General features: G+C 44.6%; 1 protein-coding gene across 1 annotated transcript; it reads right to left on the bottom strand.

Annotated features, from left to right (window-relative positions):
* Positions 1-1276: 1276 nt before the first annotated feature.
* Positions 1277-25279, bottom strand: LOC148090868 (uncharacterized). The gene is made up of 5 exons (XM_087828169.1): positions 25142-25279; positions 23208-23556; positions 19740-22844; positions 2991-3041; positions 1277-1332 (listed from the first exon to the last, which is right to left on the bottom strand). Exons 1-5 carry the CDS (start codon positions 25277-25279, stop codon positions 1277-1279), a joined length of 3699 nt encoding a protein of 1232 aa, XP_087684295.1.
* Between the last annotated feature and the right edge of the window lie 1010 nt (positions 25280-26289).

Here is a 26289-nt window from a genome sequence, read left to right as displayed (position 1 = left end):
TTATACTTCCATGTTCCTGGCACAGTGCCCTGCTCCTTGATGTCCAATGAACACTGGCCACTGTCGGTGGTGATAACAATGACATACAGGGCTAGGGAGCCCCCTGAGAGCTCTCTCACTGGCTTCCTTGGCTCTGGCCCCTAGAGGGCTATGTCTATGGCAGTGGTTGGGCCTTAAGTCCAGGCAAGACAAAAATTTGGGGGGGTAATCTCAGAAGGATCCTAATTGCTCCCAAACTATGCTTCTGGTTATCTATCTGTAAGGTTAATATGAACCAATTCTATCTGCCCTCATTGTGTGAACAAGATGATCATAAGTAGCTATAGTGCAAGTCTGAATGTGCTTGGTGGTTAATGATGGCCCCTGAGCTACAAACACCTGGTGTTCACACAGAAAAAAGATGTATCTGTCTACTTCTAGGCTTGTCAACAGCTAGACTAAGAGTGGGGAGAGAGGTAGAAGTTTGCAGCTGGGGACCCCTGCTTTGCACCGAGCAATGCTCTGTGCTCCTGGGAGACAGGCACTAAAGGCACAGGGAGGAAAATATTCTGACCTGCTGGAGCAAGCTGACATTTCACTTCTGACATCAAAGGCAGAGCCAAGAATAGCCTCTCAGCTGTGAAAAGTGTCAGACTCTGGGGTGGAGGCTCAGGGAGACCAAGGGGTGATTTAAATCCCCTTTCCAGTGGACTAGAGCATTCTTCTATGGCTGGGATGACTTAAGTGCTATACTGTGAAGAGATAGAGGATGGGTGGTAGGATGGCGTCTCAGGATCCTCCTGGGCCTATGATTCTTTCTTTGAAATCTGTTTTTCCTCCTGGCATTGCAACACTTATCAGCCACCCAAACCTGGGTTTAGTGCAGAGTCCACCACTGACAAGCTGTGTGCCTTTGGGTTAGTTACTTCCCTCTCTGTTCCAGCTTCCACATTTGTTGATTCAGGAACCAAGGGAGTGAAGTGTGCATGTTTATAGACACCTGGTGGCTGATTAGAGGAATTAAATTCAGTGTTATCTGAGAACAGAGCCCTGGGTACGTTGCTTAGGTGTGTCTCAAGGCGCCCAAAGCCCTTCCTGGGTTTGGAAGCTGTTATCAGTCTGAGCGGTTCATCCTGGGAAGATGGTCTTGTTTTCTAGGTCAGGTTTGTCTAGAAATGTATCTTTCTTGGTGTTTTGATTTTACTATTCCCACAACTTTGATAATCATTTTTTTTCTTGGTTCCATAGATTTTCTTCTAGAGGTAAAATCCTTGTGGATCTAGGACTAGCACAGCATCTACACGGCACATTGCCCACCCCCAGGAAGAGTGAGCAGTGGGAGTTCTCCAGGACCTGGTAGAAAGTGGGGGGGGGGGGGGGGGGAAGAGAAGCAGTAAAGCCATGGTAAGTGTGTCCAGTGGTTAGAGCAAAGGGTGACCCCCTCATCATGGCAGAGCATCAGGTATTGGAGTCAAGCCCTCCCTCCCCTGCTGAGCTCATTTAGCCCCACCCAAAGTCAGAGATTTATTAGTCAGGGTTCTCCAAAGAAAAAGAACCGATAGGATGTGTGTTATAATATTACACTGGATCGGCTCACATGATTATGGAGGCTGGTAAGTCCGAAATCCTGCAGTGTGGACCAGCAGGCTGGACACCCAGCAGAGCCACGGTGCAGGTAAAGCCAAAAGGCAGCCTGCTTGAGAATTTCCTCTCCCTCAAGGCAGTGGGGCTTTTTATTCTCTTCAGACCTTCAGCTGATTGGATGCGACCCACTCACATTATGGAGGATAATCTGCCTCACTCATAGCCCACTGATTTAAACGTTAATCTCATCCAAAAACACCTCGAAAGTTGACACGTCCAACGAACCATCACAACCACCTGTCCCCGTAATTGCCCTTGTGAGGGTGGTAGTTGTCCATTATATTAGTCATTTGAATACCATTTCACGATTTTTTTCAAGATCTGTGTATTATTTATTTAATATTTTCTTTAAACCAATGATAACTACTCACTTAAAAAAAACTTAGACTTATACTAAATATTCGAGATTAAAGGGGGTTGTTGTCCTAGGTGTGATTTTTTTCTAACATACATAAGAATAATTAACATTTTTAAAGGGTAAGGTAGCGCCTAAAACCAAGTTGCAGGTGCCCGAGGCCCAGACTGGCCACCAGGGGGCGCAGTTGCCCGCCTGCCCCGGAAGCCCTCCTTTGGGGGTCGGGGGTGGGAATCGGAGACACGGGCTGTATCTTCCAGACCCGCCCCCCCCCCCCCCCCCCCCGCCGGCACGAGATGGAGCGCGGAGCCCCGGGCCGCACCCCACCAAGGGGCGCCCTCCGCGGCGCTGGGCCCGGGAGCGGCTGCCGAGGGCACCCACAGTCCAGGCCTTGGAGACCCCGAGCGCGGTCGCGCGGCGCCGAGGTCCCCGCTGTGCCCAGGCCGGACCCCAGGTAAGGCGGGGACTGGGCGGGCCGTGCAGCCGGAACCGAGGGTGCTCGTGCTCACGGCGGAGGCCGCCCCGGCGGAGGTGCAGGCGCCGTGCGGTGCCGGGGCCGCAGGTCTGTCGCCGTCGCAGCCGCTCGCGCCACGCGGGGCAGCGCGTCTGGAGAGGCGGGGCCTGGCGCGCTCGGGAGGGGCGGGCGCGCAGCCCTGGGCCCCGAGCCGGGGAGAGGGGGGAACGGCCCGGGCACCGGCCCGCTCAGCCTAGGAGGGCTGTTGGTAGCATCGGGCTCAGAAGCGCCCCTCGATGGTGGCCTCGTGGTGGAGCGTGGCGCTCGCTCTGAACTGATCAGAGGGTCATGGGCCATGATCCAGAGCCCAGGACCGAGGTTGCGCCTGGCTTGATTGGTCGGTACCCCGCGGCATGGTTGTGCCCCCAAGCATCGTGGACACACCACGGCTTGATTTCTCTTACTAATATTTTAATTTAAGTGGTTTCACTGCTTTACTTATATGAAAACATTTATTCTAAAAGGAAACTTTTGTCTATAAAAGGGGCGCGATGGTACCTGCATCGCTGGATGCGTTGTAGGCGGTGGGAACCGCACCAGGTGTTAGACCTGTGGGGTCAGACTGGACCTGGGTTCAGCAACCCTGGTGCTTGAGTCCAGCTAGACTCAAACTATAAGACACTTATTTATAAAATCACAGGGGTGGAAGAAGTAATTCATAGAAGAAGTGGGCTGAGGAAACAAGTTATAGAGGTAAAGGAAGGGCCCTTGGGGCTTGGAGTGAGGAAGGTAATAACAAGGTGCCTAGGGCAGGGGAGGGGGGAGGGAAATGTGCCCAGGAGGGAGGGGCGCTGGGTCCTTGGTCCTAAGCATGTTAAGGGTGGATATTTTAGGGGCGGTCCCAGGGGTAGATCACAATAGATTATTCAGCAGCTTTCTAGGTGTGTCCCTTCAGGGTCTAGATCTCCTGGGATTGACTGATCAGCACCAGGGCAGGGAGTCATTATCCACTGCAGCTGGTTCTACAATTGTCTTTTGCTAGGCACCAGGGCTTCCTGCCCGGTCATCTCTGTATCTGGCCCACCATCCTTGCTCTGCTCATATCTGTCTAACTGCCTACCACAGATTGATGTGGGAATTAAATGAAAAAATACATGAAAGTGCTTAAAAAAGTGCCTGACAGGTAAGAGCTCAGTACGTGCATGTTCTTACTGTTATTTTAGTGGAAAGTGAGTTCTGGAGGACACTGGGACACTGGGATGGACATATGGGCCTTCAGAGAAGGTTTTAACTCTTTCAAGAACTTCTGGAAACTTTTGGTTTCCAGTCTAGCCGCCTTCCTCCTGTTTTAATGTTCGTATAGCTTGATGGTCCGCACTGGCCAAAATCCCTGTAACTCCATTCGCCCCTGAAAATTCCTGTCAGTTTAATTGCTTTGTTAGCTACTAAGCAGAGTGGCCAGCAGGTGGCGCCAGAGCCCCGCGGATGTGTTTGCCCTGCTGGGCTTCGTAATGTAAGGGCTTCCTGAACACCTGCCCAGCACACTGTGGTTCCAGGCATCCGGGATCTAGGGACGCTAGAAGGGGTGGGCAGGAGACCTTGGCCTCAGGGATAATATTAATGATTTATTATTCTAGCCTTTTTCTTTTACAAGATTTTGACTTTTATTCGATTCATTCATATATTCATTCAACAAATGTTAGATGCCAGCTTTGTTCCAGGTGCTATTCAGAGACTTAATATGTGTCGGTGAACTAGGACAGACAAAGATTCTTGCCCTCACAGAGCTTACATTCTGGCAGGCAACAATGAAGATAATACATTATATAGTATGTTAGAAGTGTTAAGAAAATGAAGAGCGTAAACCAGAGTGTGTGGGGATGGGGTTGCTGGGATGGGCCTGCTGCAGTATTGAACGAGGTGGCTAGGACAGGCCTTATTAGGAAGGGAAGACCTGAGCAAAGGTGAAGAAGGAATGAAGTTAGCCGCGCAGAGATCCGGGGGAAGAGTGTTCTAGATACTATGAAAAATTTGGAGCAGTTGCATTTACGCTTTTATCGATGTGGTAATCGAGACTCAGAGAAGTGAAATGACGTATTTAAGGTCCTGTAGGAGGTTCCTGGCGAAGTTGGTGTGGTTTCACCTCTCATCTCTAGCCTCTTATTTATTCACTAGATCATATTACCACTCTGTTTGCGAGGTGATGGAGCCTTCTTGTAAGCCTGCATAATGCATGCAAGCTTAAGTGGTGACTCACGTTATCTCCGCATCTTTTCCCATTGGGTAACACCAAAACTGCCTGTGATGTTTTTTTATATAATCAATAAAGTGTTTATTTGGCTAAGTGCTGCAGAAGATAGAAATGAGGCACAGCCCCTGCACCTAAGGGACGAATAAGCTGTTCATAAACATTTTTGGCCTGTATGTCTTCTCCTTCATCCACTTTCCCTGCATTCCTCCAAACAAGTTCACTGATGACCTACCTGCAGCTTAGAATTCAGCCAAGTTCTCAAACTTGGCCACCCATCCTTGGTTTGTAGGTTCATGAATTTCCCCCTAGGTTCCTTTTGCTGCCAGTTGATAGTGCCCCTGGTTACCCCTAGGTCATGTCTCCACTCCCTCTGCCCTCTGTTGACCAGTCTATGTTTGCTCTCTACTCCTAGGCTTCGGTTAGGTACCCCACCTGGATCCTTAGTTCCCCTCTAGAATTGTCTTCTTGCCACCTGTATTCACAGTTTTTTGTGTTTAAAAAAATTTTTTTTTAATGAGTTTATTTGAGCCAAACTGACAACATTACGCCAGGGGGCAAGGTCTCAAACCCCCTCCACAGTAGTCGAGACCCGGCCTCTTGATTGGGGACTTCGTGTCCTCCTATTTGGAAACTGTGTCCCTCAGACATTGTGCTTGGTTCCCTCAAGCAGCCTCTCCAAGCCTGGGTCAGTTCTCTCAGCCTCTGAGTCCCCTTCCCTTCCCGCCCACACTTGCTGGGAGGAGATTGTGGTGCCCTGTGTTCAAGTCCTGGGTTGTAGCCCTTGTGCAACATCGGTGAAGAACAGAAGGCTGTATTTTCAGGTCATTAATTGTGGTTTGGTAGCCTGCGGTGGCTAAGAATGTGGCAAAGAATGGAAGGAGGAACTGGAGCCTGGTCTTGAAGGACGGCTGGAATGACTAGGTGCAGGGGAGAGGACAGGGTGGGGGTGAACTTGACGTGTTGTGGCGCAACGAGAGATTAGCCTAAATAGAATGGAGAGGGTGTGTTTGGGAGTGGTGCTGGGAAGAAGACTGATGGAAGGGAGAACTGGAGCAGGGCTGGAGCACCAGGTCAAGAAGGTTGCATTACAGCGTCATAAATTATTCTTAAACATGGAAGTTCCCTAGAAGGCGGCAAGAAGGCATAATGACAGGTCCCTGGGACCTGTATATCCATCTGCTTATCTTTGAGCATCTCACATTTACTACCTTCCCGAGTGCCTTGAGGTTATTTTGTCAGGCATCCTGTTTGTGACTTATTGTTTGCTTGATTGGCCTCAGTTCATCCAGAGTACCTTAGATGAACTCTGCCAGAGGGCCAGGACTCTGATTCCTTGTTGTATCCCCAGAATCCAGCGCAGTGTCAGATTCTCAACGCTCTAAGAATATTTGTTGACCGAATGAATACCTTAAACGAAACATCTGTTTCTCCCAGCCTGCTCTGCCTTCTGAATGCTTCAGTTCTGTTAGTGCTGATATCATCTATCTTGTCTCCAAAGTCGGACATTTGGAGCCAACCTTGATGAAGACATGAGCAGAGGACCTGGCTACTTCTGGACTTTACATGGGGACTGCACCGCCACGGAGATCTTGTTTTATACTCTATTACTACAAGATAACACAGTGTACCCTGTTGCATTTTATTTGTTAATTTTATTTATTTTTTAATTTTTAAATTATTATTATTATTATTTTATTTTATAATAGCCCTGTTGCATTTTAGATGTTTAGACTGAAAGCAACAGACGTGAATGATGAGGGACAAGGAGAACTCATTAGGAGGGCCGCTGGCAAACTGTAAATTACATATTTTCAACGGTAGCCATCATATTAGCTGTTCTGATCTCTTCTGAGGGGCAAAATCACATAGTGGTTAAGAGTGTGGGCTCAGATCCTGGTTCTGCCACTTCCTTCCTAGCTGCGTGTCCTTGGGAAAGGTGCTTTACCTCTCTGTGGCTCCGTTTCTCATCTGTGAGACATGCATAAGAATAATGGCTCACGGAGTTATTTTGATTAAGTTCTCAGAGCAGTACTAACACGTACAATGTGCTTGCCATTAGTAGCTATTAATATTCAATGGATCATTGGCACAACATATGTTCTCTTGCCATTTGGGGCTGCTGGTCTGAGACAAGAGGGTGTGACTGAAGGGCAGTTAGACTTTGCCGAGTGAGGCCCGAGTTCCTGTGGGAGATGGCAGTGGCCGCGGAGGGAGGTACGGGGTCCAGACGGGATTATTTCTGGTGAAATGCGATGTCAATTCCTTTGACACACGCTGGAGGTGTTACCACTTAGCTGACCCTATGAGGGGCTGCCCAGACAACTAAAAGAACTCTGCTCCTACCTGGTTTTTTCTTTGTAGGAGGACAGGAGCCACATCTGCAGCCAGGCCAATTATGAGCACGGCTGTTAGTGCAGCATTGAAGTTCTTCTCCACCTTCCCATCGTCTCCCTCCTCACTGTGGCTCCCCCACCCTCAGCCAACACAACTCAGCATTAATTCCCAGAGTGGCGGTGGTGGCGGCGAGGTGGGCCAGGAGGGTTTGGTGACTTTACCAACTGAGTACCCGTAAGAAGCTACTTCTCACCCCTGGATCCCTGTGGCCCACCATTTCAGGCACGTAGGATTCTCGCTGGCAAACAGAGCAAAGGTGGATGTGATCCTGGTTAGTACACACTCTGGAGTGATTTTATTTTGCTGAATGTTGAGATATTTGGAAGTGAAACATTTTTGAGCTACAGAAACACCTGAGGGCAGGTGTATGCAGTATCAGTGAGGCCTTTCCCTCAGTGAGGGACCTGAGAAGGAAGATGCCAACATTCTTTGCTCCTGAATGCAAAAGGCTGAGTGCCAGTGGGAGACGTTAAAGTGTCAAAGAAGTGCTATTGGACAGAATATTTATTTCCTTTCTACTCTGCTTTATCCAGAATAGAAAAAGATCACCTAAGCAGGGGATGTAATGTGTGGGCGTGTGCTCTTCTCTTACCCAAGACTGAGTCTGAGCGATGGTGAATTATTATTATTGTTGTTATTATTATTATTTTTACTGAAAGACATAAATGTATTTTCTGAGTAAGGCCTTAATTAGGGTAATCAATTGCCTTTGGAGCACATTCTCCAAATACATTTCTCTTTAACAACTCCAGTATCAATGAATGGTTCACTCTCTTTAAGCGTGAGCATCCCAGAGCTGAGAGGACATGTGCCTCCCTCTCTGAGTGTCACCAAGGTGACTGCAAGCCTTGTAGAGAGGCCCTTCAGTGCTGTGGAGTAGCAGACATGGCTTGTCTTGACATGAATGCTGGAGAGGCTCAATGGCATGAGAGGACATCTGAAAGTACCAAGTAGCCCTGTTCTTTCCTCTTCATTCCGATTCAGTCACTTTTCTAATTCTGGCTTTAAGAGGATTTAGGTCTCAGTAAATCTTGGTTTTGCCTGTCATATGGGTCCATTTGGGACTCTAAACTTGGTCTCTTCTTATGTGGGCCACTCTCTCCCTTTGTTCCTTGAGTTGATACTTTCCTGAACCACAGTCACCTCTAGTTACGATATTCTGAGATTTCTCTGTCTTTTCTCTCAGGGTATTTCACTCATTCGGTGCCAACTTGATTTCCCAAGACTGAATATTTTACTGACTGCTTGGCCTTGGCTTTACGTTAATCTCCTTCAGCATTCTGTCCCCCTTGATGCTGTCGGCAGCTTTATTTCCATTCTGCAAGTTCCCCAGTTCTTTTTTATTTGTCGGTAAAACCTACCACTCCTCTCTTGTTGAATACATAGTTTTGGATCATTGAATTTTAAAGTTAGAGTTTTGGTAGGATTTTCTCGGAAACGATCTTCTCACCCTAACTGGAACCAGGTTTTTCCTGAGTGACACGACCTTTCAGCAATTCCAGTGAAGGGTGCGGACGCTCCCTCTGTGGTGCTGTGGCCTGGAGATGGGCTGAGCATGTGCTGTGATTGCAGCTGTGGCTTCTTTCACAGCCACTCCTCCACCGAAGCACACACACTCCACCCTCTCGCCACCGTCATTTTCATCTTGACTAACCTCCTTGCCCTATAACCATATGCAATGAGGACTTTGTCACTTGTCTCTTTCCACCCTGGCTTTTGTCATCATTCTAGAGAACTTCAACAATCACGTTGGTGACGCCCCGGGAGCCCTAATTTCTTGTACTCGGCTGGTTCCCACCTCCATTCCACTGTAGCCAAATTCAGGTGGCCACACCCGGACCTCCTCGCCTCTAATTGCTCACCTCTGAAGCCATCAACCCTGAAATTCCACTTATTGACCATACAGCATAGCTTCCAACTCTCCTACTTGCAGATTCCTACTAAACCTGCTCCTAAAAAAGAATCTTTATTTATATTTTGATTCATTATCTGCCACCCAGAATTCATAGTAAAAATTAAATTGTGTTATACTGGCTTTAAGTATTATGAAAATGAATAAAATATCACAGATGCACTTAAGTCTCCTGTCCAAGTTCTAATCTCATCCCCTTCTCAGAAGAAAGCACCATCATGAATTTGGTGAATATATGTGTGTGTGTGTAAAATGTAATTTTGTTGTATTTTAAAATGTACATAGTATACTGTATATAATTTAATTTTTAAAAAAGTGTTTTTTTAAAATTTTATTTGAGAGAGAGGAAGGGAGAGAGAGAGAGAGAGAGAGAGAGAGAGAAACATCGATGTAAGAAACATCGATCGGTTGCCCCCCTAACACACCGAGTCTGGGGATTAAACCTGCAACCTGGGCATGTGCCCTGACCAGGAATTGAACTGGCGACCTTTCGGTGCATGGGAGGATGCTCAGCCAACTGAGCCATGCCAGCCAGGGCTATGCCTTGATTTTTTCACTCATAACTTGATTTTCACTCAGTTACGTTTTTAAAATCTACATATATGTAATAAGAGTTCACTTTTTCTAAGTGCTCCCTAGCATTACAGTGTAAGAATATCGTGCAGTTTATTTATTCATTTCCCACAGTCATCATTACAAGCAGTGTTGTACTAAACACCCCTGTAAATGCCTTCTCGCAAAGAAACAGTCGCCGTGGTGCTGTGGCTACGGTAGGACCACAGCTAGACACTATGGGGCCGTCGTGTGAGTGAGAAATGCTTCTCCTTTGCACGGACCTAGTCCTCTGAACGCGCAGCTTGGCAAATGAAAGGCGCCCGAGCAAGTATAAAAGCACTCAGGTGGGTGCAGCGTTGTGCTAGGGAGGAGTGGATTGCTAAGTGGACGTGGCTTGGACGTCTCGGACTTGCTCCCTGTGGGCGGCCCCGGACAACCTGCAGGTTGCAGTGCCCTGTGTGGAGCCTTGGGTTAAGCGAAAACTTCAGAGTCAAACTACTTGCTTCAAATGCTAGATACAGTGGCCATTGCAAATTACTTAATCTCTGTGCCTCACTCTCCTCATCAGTAAAATGGGAATATGCAATTATCTCTCTAATGGGCTAATTGAGAGGATTGTATATAATAGTGTCTGACATATAGTGAGTTTTATATGAATGTTAGATATTATTTTTATACCTGTGCACATTCCTTTAAGATATAATAAGTACAACTCTGGTTGGTAGGGTATGAAATTTTAAATAAATATGTTCATCATCCTGTCTCTGTTTCTTTAGTCTGTCAATCCTCCTTTTGCCTTTTTTCATATCTATCTTGAATTTCATAATCCTTCTTTTGAAGTTGTGGGCCTCGAGGATGTTATAATACAGCGATTTTCAATCTTTTTCATGTCATGGCACACTAAACTAATTAGTAAAATTCTGCAGCACACCAAACCCCATATTTTTTGCCAGTCTGACAAAAAAATAGATATAATTTTGATTCACATCAGCTGGCTATTGTTGTGTTGGTGTTGTCATTTTTTTATTTGACAGTCTAAGGGAAAAGGGGTCAATGGCCCTGACTAAATGGTCAGGCACTGCATGCTGTAAGAATTCTTGTGGCACATGGGGTGAAGGTCGCTGTCATAATGCACTGTGATTATTGTCAGCAATGGGTGAGCATCTCAAAGAGGAGCAAGCCTAGTCTCCCTGGTTGCTTCCCAAAGAGGCCAGAAGGAAAGGATGGGGTTAAGGTCACCTCTTTCTGCCAGGGATGATGACTGTCCTGACCTAGACAAGGCAAGGAGAGTCACTCCATTCTCTGCCCTGCTCTACCCTCCACCCCACCTCCCCCACATACACTCCTGCCACCAACAATCTGATTATTTACAGCTATTTACTACCTGCTGTTTGCTTTCCTCTGTTAAAGAACAAAATTTCAATTGAGTACCTTTAAAAATTTAATTGGCTTTATTGAACGAGTTATGATTCTGGCAACGTCTGAGAAGTTAGACAAAGTGGAAGGTTTTTGTGAGCAGAAACTGGGTGGGACAGGAAAGTAAGTAGCAAAAGCAAATCAAAGTATTGGTTCTCGATTGGCCACCTTTCTTTGGAGGGGGGTGGTGACCAGAGTTTTATCCAGCAATTCCAGACTGATTGGTTTAAAATCCCACTATGGGGAGGGACTGCAACTGCAATTAGGTTAGGTATTAAATCTTAATGGGGCTTAACAAAAGTGACTTCATTTTGTGCCTGTTGTTTCTTTTTAACACCTTTCACCGATAGTTCTCCTACATTATGTTTCTCTCATTTCTTTTTTTGTTCTGCTGTCAAAAAATGCCCCTATTCTTAATTTTTTCTTAGAATGCTCCCTGCAAACCCTCATTCTACCAGAAACTTGGTTTTTCTTTGATGATGCCGTTTCCTTTTACTCGATGAAGTAGAGCCTGGCTGTTCCTGGTGAAATCAGCGTGGGCCAGTGGATTGAGAACGTTTTTCAGTCGGTCACACTTAAGTTCATATCCAAACTACATCTTGGATGAGCTGTGTGTTCTTGGCTTCATGGCTTAACTTCTGAAAACCTCAGTTTGAGCACTGAGAGCTTAAGGATCCCTGCCCCAAAGAGAATGTTGTGAACTAAAAAAGGGAATAAGTGACCTGACACTGTATATTCCATAGTATATTCCCGACAGTGTATTTTGTATTGTTACTTTCTTTTACTTGAAAAGCTGCTGCTACTAGCAAGGCCCATCTTTACCACAGCAATTGAATGTAGAGGGAAATTAGGCTATAAAATTATCCCACCCTTCACACACATTACAGTTTGGGCCCAGGAGACGTCCCGTAAGGGTTTCTGGCCTTTCTTCCTATACCTGTAACTCTCAGGAGTTATTGAGTGTCCTTGAACAAATGACACAGCAGACACTTAAAGGGGAAAAAAATCACAAGGTGACCAAGTTTATAGTTAGTATGTTCATGTGGGTAAAGCAGAAATTCCCCCACATGATTATTATATTGTAGATGTCAATACTGCAAAAGTCAGGGAGTTTTTTTACACTAGGAAGTCAGCAATTTACAGGAAAGGGCTTAAGGTTTCATTGATTTGGGAAGACGAATTCTAGGTAAAATCTTTTTCCTGATTTTTAAGTTATCCCAAGCATAAAGATTTTTTCCCCTCTCCAGCTGTGCGACCTGATATGCTTAGTCACAGTGGTAGCTGGGCAAGGGACCAGTTTTGCTTTCTCCAAGGGGGCAACAGATGTGAATTCTCCTAAATTCCATTTTTCTCAAAGAAATTCACTGGGTCTCAGACCATTAAAAATCCAAGCTGCTGGGCTTTATCACCTAGAAAATCTGATTCGGTGGGTCTGGGATGGAGTCCCAGAATTTGCTTTTTAAATAATTACCCCAGGTGATTCCATGCAGCTCAGTCATCCTTTTAAAAACACTGAGGTAATTATATCTTCACTCTTGACCACCAAGCTTTTTGAAAGAATCTTTCTTTGCCATATTGATTTGCAACAGTAATTACGACAACAAAAATAAGTAGTAATAAGAATAGCCACTAACATTTATTGGATGATTACTGTAGAGTAAACATTTTTAAAAGTGCTTTATATGTATTGTCTATGCAGCAGATGCTTCACATATCAATTTAAAAATACATCTATTAGGATCTGTTTTGGGGCTATTTATTTGGTTATTTTGATCTGTATTATCTACTCTTCTGTAAGTACTATACAATTTTATTTACTGCAACCTTATAAAATACATTTTATTATTATGTCCATTCTTACTAGAAGTCTCTTCTTTTGGTTTCTGGAATATCTCTTTTCCCTATTTCTCTTCCTACTTAGATTTATCTTTTTAAAAAAAAATAAATCCTCACATGAGGACATGCTTATTGACTTTAGAGCAAGGCGGGGCGGGGGGGGGGGACAGAGACACACAGAGTGAAAGAGAGAGAGAGGGAAACTTAGAGTGACTGCCTTCCAGTACATGCCCTCACCGGGGATCAACCCCCAACCTTTTGGTGTATAGGACAATGTTCCAACAACTGAGCCACACGGGCCAGGGCTAGATTTATCTTTATTGGCATTTTTCTTCTCTGCCTATCTCACGTTCCCCTAAAAGCCCTTTACAGCCTGCTTCCAAGTTGCTTTACCAACCACAGTTCCTGAAACTCTTTGCCCTACTTGCTTCAAAGACATGTACTCTTTGTCCTGAACACATTATTTCCTTGATATCTTTGCACATGAAGTTTCTTTCTCTGCCCGTGAAGTCTGGGAATGTTGCATGGCAGGTTTGTCATAGTCATGTGCCTCAGAGAACCCACTGACTTAAGGTCTTCAACATCTGGAATGCCCTGACCAGGACGTGCAGATAAGGGACAGAGCAGCAGCTGGGAGGGCTGCTCAGGGATCTTTCCTGTTCAGGGCAGAGCACATAGGGTGAGAGTCAGAGAGCACAGGAGTGGGCAGGGGGACAGGGCAGAAACAGGGAATTCTGGCTATTGAGGGGAATTGGATATACGGTCTTTGTCTTTCAAAGAGTGCAAGACCGTGGTGGTTGTTTATAATTAGTCCATAGTGAACTTCCAATAAGGCATGCACTGAGGAAGACTAGGTCAGAAATGCCACCCTCTGGAATTGAAGCTAAATGTGGTGAGATAAATTAAATGTGAGGAGATGATCTATCTGCAGTAGGGATCCTCCCTTGGAAATTAAGTGTGTTGCTAATGGAGGTTGTTTCTCAAGTGTCCTTCGAGGACACTAAGTGTTGTTGAATCAAGAGCGGGAAGAGGAGAGTCAGAGGTTGAGTGTCATTTGGTGTGTTTCCAGCAGTGTCCAAAATGAGGGGGCTGCTCTGGTCCTAGATGTTTGACTATAGTTGTTTAAAGAGAAATATTACTAGAGTAGAAGACTGTTATGGTAGCAACACTTGTGTTTTAGAGTCAGACAGTTTTGGATATGAAACCTGGCTCCACTAATGTAAGCAAGTCACTCCATCTTTCAGAGTCTAAGTTTTCTTTTCAATAAAATGAGTATAACATTTATAGTCACAGGTGGTTATAAGAAGAAAGTAAGCAATAAATAATATATTAAATAATATATGCAAAGCACATAATTTAATATTCCCAGCTCATAAGGTACTCAATAAAAATGTTAGTTTTGCACTCTTTCCCTTTCAGGACAAATGGTTAAAATCATCAGGTTACTGTTACTGGGAAACCCCAGTGGGGCTCAGGGCTGCCTGTTGCTGTATCCAGTTCAATGGAGGCAGGGTTGAATCATATAAGGTGTTTATTGAAAAGGCGGGCCAACCAAGAAAACCGGGAACATACTTATGAGCATCCAAAACCTGTCTTAAGGAGTGGCCTTGAGGGATGGGGCAAACTGGGGCTAGGAATGGAATGCAGCTACGTGCAGTCCTGGAAGTCATTCTTTTGATCTTGGTCGCCTGGCAGTGTGTCAGATAAGGTGACATCTTCACTCCTTTGATCTTGGTGGCCAGGCAATGTCTTGATAAGGGGATATCTTAACCCATTGTTCACAGCTGCTAAGCCACCTCTGTAATTGCTTCAGTCCGGGATCAAGGGGAGTGTAGGGTGCAAAGGCCTAGAAGAAAGAAGCCTAAGGGAAAAAAAACCCTTAAATCCCTGCTTACATAAGTATATGTGTTCTACAATTTTATAAGTAATATAATTATATTTCAGATTAATTCAGGTGCTCAATCTTTGGACATTATAAGTGCCCCTGTCATTACAACAGCCCTTCGAGAATAAAACTCCTTTGCTGGCAAGCTCATCTAACCACCTCTGATATCTCTAAAAGAATCTATCCAGTGGGAGGGACTATCCCATGATAGACAAGTGGTTCCCGTTCCCAGTGCATATTATTGACATCAGAAACATACAAACCTGTAGAGAATTTTTACGAGTTTACTTGAGCCAAACTGACCACATATGCCAGGGAGCAAGATTTCAAGTGCTCCAGACAATAAGAGTTGTGTGGTTTCTTTTATGCATTTGAAATTAAGGAGGGAAGGCAGGGAAGATCACGTGGAGGTGGGAGAAAGCAAGGTGGGGATTGGATTACGGGATAGTGAACAAGATTATGTGCTCTCTCAAAGGGTGGTCTGCTTTAGAAGGAAGCATCTAAAAGGGGGAATTTCAAAGGTGTGTTAACCTAGATCCACAGAAACAATGGACAGGGCTTGCTTAGAGCAAAGCTAAGCATTTTACTAAAGAAGCTTTATGCCTGGGGCATGACTACTCACCGTGAGCTGCTCAGCTAGGCATTTATGGTCAAATCACCCTGTAAGGTTACTTTCCATAGAACCCCGTTTTTAATCCACAACTCATATCTTGTAGTTGATAAATCAGACGCTTTGCTTAGTATGAATCTCTTTCCCACAGCTTGATCACATCTGATTGTACAGAAAAAAAAAATTGGGTTTCTTGATCTTCAAAATGATATCCAGACTTGGACAAGGTATTGAGACCCTAAAAGATCCTGTCCACAAACAGCCTACTCCTTTCTTTTAGCTGCAACACTATGGTCCTTGGACTCTGGGGATGTAAGAAGAGGAGCGCTATGAAAAACTTGGCTTAGCTATACAGCTCAGCGTTTCTTTGAATTTGCTTTGGTTTCTCTTACTTAGAGTAATTTTCTTGGTCCTGAACTCTTGAAATTTGGAAGAGGCAAAGAATAAGTTTGAGATGTTGCCTGGAAAAAGGGTCAGAGTTCGGTGTTTATTCTTGTAGGTTCAGATATGCACTTGCTTCATTGTCCCCGAGTTGATTAGATTCAAGAAAGCTGTTTTCATGGTAACTAAATTACCAGGGACTGAAATATGATGGAAGCCATAATGCCAGGTTATTAATTTTCAATCAGAAATGCATTGTCAGAAACTAGAGGTGTCTATATTAATCTGGCAAGGGCATGTTTCCTTCTTTTGGGAAAATTATAGAAAGCCAAAATTTTCAGAAGGCTCTTTGGTGAAGTTCAGTTCTGAGCCAGACAGTTGGTTATGGGATTCAGATGATGTGCTGATACATGTATTTTAACAACTGGGGTGTGCTGGACCGGATATGGCAGTGGACCAGCTTGTCAGTCCTTGGTGGCATTCTAACATTGATCTATGTGTTCCCCTCTTTCTTGTGAAATAGTCTGAGGTTTACAAATAAGTGTAGGGAATGATATAATATAATAAACATCTTGCTTAAGAAAACTTTTGGCCTTATTTATTCTTTCAACCCCGTTTTCTCTCTTCTCTACAGAGGTAACCACTATTTTGAATTGGGTGTTTAACATTCCCATAAATATGTATTAACTACAAATAATATATGGTATTATCCTTAGCCCAGGTAGCGAGAGGTTAAGAAAGTATAAGACATTGTTGAGCCTAACGGGCTGGGGAGCATTAGACTGTTAGTTTCACCAGAAAATTACAGCTTCACACACTCCAGGGCATCCCCGCAACGCCCCGCCAAGGATTAAGGCCCTCCCGTGCGGGATTGCGGGGCAGGGGGTAAGGACATGCGCAGTGGAAGTCAGAAAGGCTCAGGGGGCGGTGCTTGGCCACAGAGGCCTGTCAGTCTAGCCGTGGGAAAGCATAGATTGGTCAGGAGGCGGGCCCATCTCAAGTCCCGGAAAGCTTGGGAAGTTGATTGGTTATTTTGAAAAAGCCCTGGTCCTTCCCGGACGCCGAGAGACTGTAGTCCCGGGGGCGGAGCTCTGCGCGGAGCCCGCGAGCCTGCGGGGCCTGGCGAGCGGGGAGACCCAGCGGCCGCGCGGGCCCGCAGCGCGCCACGTGGGCTCCGCAGGACTAAGCTTTAACGGGAAACAGACGCTCCGGACACTGGCCTTTCTTTTGGTCTGGATGACACAAGATTGGGCTTTACGCAGGGCGGGACGGGCAGAGATGGGACATTGGACACCCAGGGGCAGCCGCACCGCAGTCTCCCGCGTGTGGATCCGTGAAGACTTTCCTCCTGATCCCACGAAAGAACATGGTTTCCACCCGCAGCATTATTATGCATGTATTATATTACCCCATATATGCATGTTTTACAACTTTGTCACTCAATATTGTATTTTGGGGATGTGCCCACGTTGAGACTTAAATGAGGCATTTTTCATAGTGTTTCTTCTGGAGGCAGGAAAGAATGGGGGACAAATGCCTCAAGCCCTGCCCCTCCCCCTTTCCGTCTTGGCTGGGACAGCCACCTTTATCGACCCCTGTTCCCCGAATTCCCCTTCCCCAGTTTTCCGTAATTGAGACAAAACCGGCCTCACCCAGATTTGGCAGCCACACTGACCTAAAAGTGACCAAGAGGGCCATTAGTATATCTTTATAATAAATTTGCATTATGGTTTTGGGACCCCACCCCTCCCCAGAAGCCCCATGACAATTCCTGGAGGACCAAAAAGGAAATAGCTACCTGGAGAGGAGAGACAAGGATGAGCTGCGCGGGAGTTACCCGAGGGGCGTGGGAAGCTAAGGGCCACCCTTTCTCCCCCTTGCCCACATTTGATAAAAACCTTGCACCCGGACCTCGTTGGGGCCTCTAATTCTCTGAGGTTGCCCACCCTCACTTCTCGAGTGCATCTTATTGCTGTAGTACATTTACTGTGCTTTGCTTGATTTTTTCTGCCGTGCTCTCAAATTCTTTGTTCTGTGACAAGAACCTGGACTCCGGTATCTGGCTGAGGCCTTCCTTGGCATCTTCTTGTTATGATTCCAGAATCTAAGGAGCATAGTGCTGCAGCTAAAAGAAGAGAAGAGAGAGGGGTAGGCTATATGTTTCACTCAATATTATATTTTGGGGACTTGTCCATGTTGAGGGGTATGTGGGTATATATCTATGTCTATGTCATCTATATCTAACCTCCCTCCAGCTCATTAATTTTAACTTATAGCACTGTAGTATGTGGATATATCACAATTTTGTCATTCTTCTGTTGAACTTCTAAGTTCTTTTCATGTGCTTATTGGCCATTCGTACATCTTTTTCAGTAAAGTGTCCATTCAAATCTTTTGCTCATTTTTAAATTGAGTTGTTTATCTTATTATTGAGTTTTAAAAATTTCTTATAAAATCTAGGTTGTTTGTGAAGGACAGGACCTTGAAAATAGCTATTAGAGTTAGTTTCTAGTCTGACCACCTTTGTGTGAGAGTGAAATGAAGCAGAGATAAGACAACCTCAGTGTTTGATCACTATTTATTGTTAATTTTAATGCAACCCAGTTATCTGAAACAAATATGTTATAATTAAACCAAAGAACTATACAGTAGTGACATATAGTCTTCCTTTCCCTCTGGGTATAAAGGATATTTTCCTATGTGGAAAGGCCAATGAACTGTAGAAATAGGTTGGCACCATTGCATTTCCATGCTATTGCTCTTCCAAAGTTGTTTTTTTTTTTTAACCTGGAGCAAATTCTTAGGAGTAAGGGGCCAACATCTGTCTTGCTGAAACCAAGTCAGAGCCTTCATTTGAATCTATTAATCCTGAACTGGCCCATTCCTGCTGTTTAAGAAATAATGCTCTCACTCACTGGCTAGGGAGAAAGAAGCACCTGGTGCCACTTTTTAATGCCTCTGTAGCTTACTGATGAAAGATGCACCCCAGAATAAGGGCTTGGTGGTTTTGATAAACTGAGAAACTTCCAACATTACATCTTTGCTTTTACGGTCTTCTTTCTGCTACCATTCAGTGTGGGACACACCAAAAATTATGGTCCACATTGCTGTAAGAGAAGCTTTGGCTCCAGAACTGGTAATGCATTTGGTAGAAATTTTTGCTTTTTAGAGATGCAGGCTTAGTTTGGCATAAATAATGAATAATGAACTCTGAAAAAGACACCTCAGCTAAACCCCAAGCTCCATAAATGCTTGCACTGTTCTTCCAAATTTAGTCCCACACATTATTTATTAAACTCAGGATTTCCTAACAATGTAGTCCATAAACCCTACATTCTTTGGAAGGAACCCAATAACTAGGAATAGAGTACAGTTAAATGAAAAAGAAAGAAACAAATACATTAACTTTTAGAAAGAAGCTTTATAATAAGTTGCTTGTCTGTTATAGTTTCATATTTTTTAAGTTGCTACTTGAGTTAATTTCACTTTATTTATTATTCCTCACTAGAATCAACACCTCTGCTCTTGGACATATTCATAGAGTGGAGTGCTTCCAGCTCCACAGTTATCTCCTTTTCTCTGATAATGATAGGCATCTTGTCTATTATCCTCCTTGGAAATTAACAATGTATTGGTTGTGTTGGATCTAGGCTGACTATAATAAGAGTGTGCAAATTGTCCAAAGCCACAACTTGAGGAGCTTTCTGCTGAAAGCTCTCCATGAATACTCCCACATCTATCAGACTCACTACTACTTTCTTTTTGGTTGTACCCTGACCATTCCTGGCTATTTCTTCTTGATTGATTTGGGGTTGAACCTATTTTGGGTTCACTGTACTCATCATGAGTACCACTTGAAATTGACCCACATCTCCCTTGTAATTCATGTTGCTCATCGTTAGGAAACCAAACAGACACAAAGCCACACTGTTCAGAGCTAGGTGAGTGACATGATCCAGACCCATATTGTTCGGTGCTAGAATACTGACCAGATCCCGAACCACATTGTCCATAGCTAGGTGAGTAACATGAGCCAGAACCATATTGTTCAGTGCCAGAACACTGACCGGATCCCAAACCATATTGTCCATAGCTAGGTGAGTGACATGAGCCAGAACCATATTGTTCAGTGCCAGAACACTGACCAGATCCCAAACCATATTGTCCAGAGCTAGATGAGCTACATGAGCTAGACCCATATTGTTCGGTGCTGGAATACTGATCAGATCCCAGACCACATTGTCCATAGCTAGGTGAGTGACATGAGCCAGAACCATATTGTTCAGTGCCAGAACACTGACCAGATCCCAAACCATATTGTCCAGAGCTAGATGAGCTACATGAGCTAGACCCATATTGTTCGGTGCTAGAATACTGATCAGATCCCAAACCACATTGTTCTGAGCTAGAACACAGACCTGAGCCAGATCCATGTTGACTGTAGTGACAGGCAGATCTGTGTTGGCCACAGCTAGAAGGCTGACTCCATCCAGATCCAGACTGACCATGGCTATAAGACTGACCTGATCCAGACATGGGTTGGCCATAGCTGGAAGACTGATCTGATCCAGATGCATGCTGACAACGGTTTGATGACTGACCTGAAACGGAGCCATGCTGTCCATAGCTAGAGGATTGACCATATCTAGATTCATGCTGTCCAGAGCCTGATGACTGACCTAAACCAGATTCATTCTGACCACAGGCGGAAGACTGACCTGATCCAGATCCATGTTGGCTATGGCTAGAAGATTGACTTGAGCCAGACCTGTGTTGGCCATAGCCAGAGGATTGACCTGATCTAGACCCATGTTGTTCATAGCTAGAAGACTGGCCTAATCCTGATCCATGTTGTCCATAACTGGAAGACTGACCTGAGCTAGTTCCGTGTTTCCCAAAGCCAGAAGACTGACTTGAGCCAGATCTATGTTGTCTATAGCCAGAGGATTGACCTGATCCAGATCCATGTCGGCTATGGCTAGAAGACTGACTTGAGCCAGACCTGTGTTGGCCATAGCCAGAGGATTGACCTGATCTAGACCCATGTTGTTCATAGCTAGAAGACTGGCCTAATCCTGATCCATGTTGTCCATAACTGGAAGACTGACCTGAGCTAGTTCCATGTTTCCCAAAGCCAGAAGACTGACTTGAGCCAGATCTATGTTGTCTATAGCCAGAGGATTGACCTGATCCAGATCCATGTCGGCTATGGCTAGAAGACTGACTTGAGCCAGACCTGTGTTGGCCATAGCCAGAGGATTGACCTGATCTAGACCCATGTTGTTCATAGCTAGAAGACTGGCCTAATCCTGATCCATGTTGTCCATAACTGGAAGACTGACCTGAGCTAGTTCCATGTTTCCCAAAGCCAGAAGACTGACTTGAGCCAGATCTATGTTGTCTATAGCCAGAGGATTGACCTGATCCAGATCCATGTTGGCTATGGCTAGAAGACTGACTTGAGCCAGACCTGTGTTGGCCATAGCCAGAGGATTGACCTGATCTAGACCCATGTTGTTCATAGCTAGAAGACTGGCCTAATCCTGATCCATGTTGTCCATAACTGGAAGACTGACCTGAGCTAGTTCCATGTTTCCCAAAGCCAGAAGACTGACTTGAGCCAGACCTGTGTTGGCCATAGCCAGAGGATTGACCTGATCCAGACCCATGTTGTTCATAGCTAGAAGACTGGCCTAATCCTGATCCATGTTGGCCATAGCTAGAAGACTGACCTGAACCAGACCCATATTGACCATAGCTGGAAGACTGACCTGAGCTAGTTCCATGGTGTCCAAAGCTTGATGACTGCCCTGAATTAGAACTGTGTTGTCCATAACTAGAGGATTGACCTAAGCCAGACCCATGTTGCCCAAAGCCAGAAGACTGACCTGAGCCAGATCTATGTTGTCCATATCCAGAGGATTGACCTGATCCAGACCCATGACGGCTATGGCTAGAAGATTGACTTGAGCTAAACTTATGTCTGCCATAGCCGGAGGATTGACCTGATTCACATCCATGTTTTTCATAGCTGGAAGACTGGCCTAATCCTGATCCATGTTGTCCATAACTGGAAGACTGACCTGAGCTAGTTCCATGTTTCCCAAAGCCAGAAGACTGACTTGAGCCAGACCTGTGTTGGCCATAGCCAGAGGATTGACCTGATCCAGATCCATGTTGGCTATGGCTAGAAGACTGACTTGAGCCAGACCTGTGTTGGCCATAGCCAGAGGATTGACCTGATCTAGACCCATGTTGTTCATAGCTAGAAGACTGGCCTAATCCTGATCCATGTTGTCCATAACTGGAAGACTGACCTGAGCTAGTTCCATGTTTCCCAAAGCCAGAAGACTGACTTGAGCCAGACCTGTGTTGGCCATAGCCAGAGGATTGACCTGATCCAGACCCATGTTGTTCATAGCTAGAAGACTGGCCTAATCCTGATCCATGTTGGCCATAGCTAGAAGACTGACCTGAACCAGACCCATATTGACCATAGCTGGAAGACTGACCTGAGCTAGTTCCATGGTGTCCAAAGCTTGATGACTGCCCTGAATTAGAACTGTGTTGTCCATAACTAGAGGATTGACCTAAGCCAGACCCATGTTGCCCAAAGCCAGAAGACTGACCTGAGCCAGATCTATGTTGTCCATATCCAGAGGATTGACCCGATCCAGACCCATGACGGCTATGGCTAGAAGATTGACTTGAGCTAAACTTATGTCTGCCATAGCCGGAGGATTGACCTGATTCACATCCATGTTTTTCATAGCTGGAAGACTGGCCTAATCCTGATCCATGTTGGCCATAGCTAGAAGATTGACCTGAGCTAGGTCCATGGTGTCCAAAGCTTGATGACTGCCCTGAATTAGAACTGTGTTGTCCATAACTAGAGGATTGACCTAAGCCAGATCCATGTTGCCCAAAGCCAGAAGACTGACGTGAGCCACAACTTTGTTGTCCGAAGCTAGAGGATTGACCTGAAATTGAACCATGTTTTTCATGGCTAGAAGATTGACCATAACTAGATTCATGTCCATAGCTTGATGGCTGACCTAAGCCAGATCCATGCTCTCCACAGCCAGAAGGCTCTCTTGAGGTAGAGCCATGTTGTCCAAAGCCGGAATATTTACCTGATCCACTTGAACTGTGTCCTTGCTTTTCACAGTTTCCTGGTTGAGAGTCTGCATTTGATTCATGCCATCTCTGTTGAGAGTGATGATGTGAGCTAAACTCATGACCATGACCAGTAGGCTCATTTGAATCTGACCAGTGGTCTTGTCCTCCACAACTCCCAGTACTGAAAGACTGGTCGTCTGAGTTGCAAACATGCCCTTGTTTTCTACAACCACCTGACTGACTTGCTGAGTGTGATCTTCTATAGTTACTTGAATGAGTATAACCAACCTCTTCACTCCCAGACCTTTCTTGCTGATGAGAGCCATACTTATTTTTCTTACTGTCCTTGAAGTGGCCTGAGCTTGACTCTCTCCATCTTTCTCCAGACCTTTGTCTGTGCCCCAAACTAGACAAACTTCCTTGACTATCTCTTCTTCTGGAGCTGGATTGAGGCCTGTGTTTAACGCTTCCCTTGGAGCCCCTGGAAGAGGAATCATTCTCTCCTGTACTCCAACTTGAATGTCTGGAGGACGATTTTTGCCTGTCGTTCTTCTCTTCTGTTTTACTATGTTCCTCTTGGCGCTGGTGACTGTGATCTCTTTGTTTTGACCCTGAAGCTTGGCAGTAATCTTTGCCGATGATTTTATTACAAGCCTGAGCCAGCTGGAATACCATCAGAAGATACTCAGTAAAATCCACTTTGTTGTTTTGGTCTCGATCCAGACTTTGCATGATGATATTTACAGTGTTTGGATCATCTGGATTCTGTATAGGAACAAGGTACAAAGGGCAGCTTTGTTAGTATGGACCACATGCCCAGCTAACCGACTGAAGAAAGGCTGTAGAAATGTGAATGGTTGGCTAACAGAGGTGGAGTTTAACCACATAGTCTTTTAGGCTAGACTGCACTGTCCTGAGCACAAGAAGAGAAGGGGATATGCAACGAATAATGCAGTGAAAAATAACTAGAAGTGTATGCAGCTGGAAGATTAATTTTTGTAAGGAATGGGTCAAATATGAATGATTAGCTAATTTATAAATAATAATTTTGGATACCTATATCAATTATATATGACTATTCTTTGTCCAGCTTAATTCATTAACTCATTAATTCATATACTCATTCAACAAAGATTTATTTTGCACCTACTACCTGGCTTGCATTGAGTTAGGTGCAGTGAATGTTTGGTTCTTGACAAAATGGAACGTAAAGCTTAGTGGGCCAGAAACACAAACTTAAAATTACAATTTATTGTGATAATGTTCCTATGGGAGTACACCAGAGGGGAGCCACTGGCAGTTCAAAGAAGGTTAATGAGAGGAAATGATGTCTTTTGAAGGATGGGTTAGACCCAGACAGAGGGCGCAATATAAACAAAGAGCTGAAGGTGAGAGAAGACATGGTTCATATACAAGGAACTGAAAGAAATTCAGATTGCTAAAGTTAGAGCCTCAGCAGTCAAGAGATGTGGCTAGAGAGAGAAATATGGAGCAGATCATGCCTTTTAAGTCATGTCAAGTAACTTTGTATTTTAAGAACTGGGAACTGTTGAAGGATTTTGAACTGAGTGTTAAATGATTAGATTTGTATGTACTGCAGAGATTGGAAGTAAGAAGTGGCTTGAGCCAGAGGACAGCAATATTGATGGGGAGAAATGGGCTGTTTTGAGAGACTATTGATGAATTTGATGGAGATTGGAGGGTCGAGGAGCATGCTGAGAGAGGAAGTTAAGAATGGCAACAGATTTTGGGCACACAGGAGGAGAGTTTAGTTTTGTATCTGACACACCAAATTTAAGACATTGATAGGAATCCAAATAAAAATAATTTAGTATGCAGCTGGATTTAATGAGTTGAAGATCAAGAGCTAGATCTAAGTTCCCAAATATTTCTTTCCAGAACTGACATTTTAAGGTGGTGGTCACCCCCTTTCACGATTTAGGAATAATACTAATTTCCTGAACTCAGCGGCTTTGTAGTTCTAGAGTCTCAGAAATGGGCAGTGGTCAGGGATGTTTTGGGCTGAAGAAAGACAAAGAAAGGGAAGAAGATGCATTTTACCTACTTTTCAGTTTTTCTGAGGACCATCTCATTGCTGTTCCAGAAGAATTACTCACATAGGATGTTATTTAATCTATGGGTTTTTGTCTATATATATATTTTTGATCACTTCTCTTGGTCACGTTATAGAAACCATTATGAGTCAACTTTTGACCTTATTTCAAGCCTTTACCAAACCCTGTTCTCTATTACCAAGTAGGGAAAGTCCTCTAAGAGTTTGACATGTGACAAAAGGTAGACAGGTAGAAGGGAATTGTAGTTGCTTTCAGTCCTGATGTGGAGTTCTTACCTTCATGATTTGCTGGAATTCATTTTCTAAAAATTCTTTCATTTTTGCCTTGTTCAGTGTGTCACACTCCTCATCCTTGGTGGCATATTGGTAGAAAACTTCGATGACAGTGACGATGCTTTGTAGGAATTTAGGCATCTTTTTGTAGATTTAATTAACCTAAAAGGGGGAAAAAAAAGAGAGACCCACCTCTTATTGTTCCTTTTTCTTGCTTAAATACATAAGTAGTTTCAATTATTTGTGAAAATGGTTCAGAATTAATGAGGGATGATTAATTTAACTCTGTTGTAATCAAGAGCCAATCCAGAGTTGAAAGACTTGTTCAGGTCATATAGCAAGAAAGTGATGAAATTAGGAACAGAAACTATATATAATATTTCCATTCTGAGTGAATATAGGAGCAATGGCTTTTTTTTTTTTTTTTTTTTGGTCTCTCTGCCTCTACCAGGGATAATTTTATGAGCTTTGTTCTGGAGCTGTAGAAATCCATCTATTTCCTCAGTTCCTTTCTAGGTCTCAACCATCACACTAGGGAGGGACAAGTCTATTATGTACATGGCATGCCTGACTCCAACTAAGGGGTGCCAGTGTCTTAACTAAGCCCTCAAGACTTCTAGGCCAGAGAAAGTGAACAAAGTGGGCAAAGACGACAACAACAGGCCTAGGTGACATGGAGCCGGGGCCGCTGCTATCAGGCTCGGCTTCAGTTTTCATTCCCCAAGGGGTGATTAACCCTCAGGCTTTAGTGATTAGACAGCAGAGAGAAAAAGCTCAGAAGTAAAGTAGGCAACCTGCCTACTGGATAATATGAGCCTATGATCTTTAAGGAAATGACCCCAAAGAAAGGAGGTACTATCAGTCCCAGTTATCTCTTCATTTTTCTTCTCAATAAAGTTAAACTTATATCAAAGTCCTCCAAAGTCTATTAGAAAGAAGCCTGGTATCCATCCAGTGCCTTTTTGTGTTAGAGCACATCCCAGATTCTCATAACTTACAGCTCTGAATACTCTTGCTCACTTACCTAGCTCACCGGAGGAACAAGCAGGATGGAGGCTGAAGCAGCTTACAGGGTGCTGCTAGCTGGCCATAGTGGCCTTTTTATAGAGGCAATCACGGTCCATCTCAGGGAGGAGCTGCTTGCTTTGAGA

This window comes from Miniopterus natalensis, chromosome 19 (assembly GCF_054644295.1).
Source record: "Miniopterus natalensis isolate mMinNat1 chromosome 19, mMinNat1.hap1, whole genome shotgun sequence".
Classification (NCBI taxonomy): Eukaryota; Metazoa; Chordata; class Mammalia; order Chiroptera; family Miniopteridae; genus Miniopterus; species Miniopterus natalensis.
Note: the sequence above shows the minus strand (reverse complement) of the source record. Positions and strands in the feature narration are given on the sequence as shown.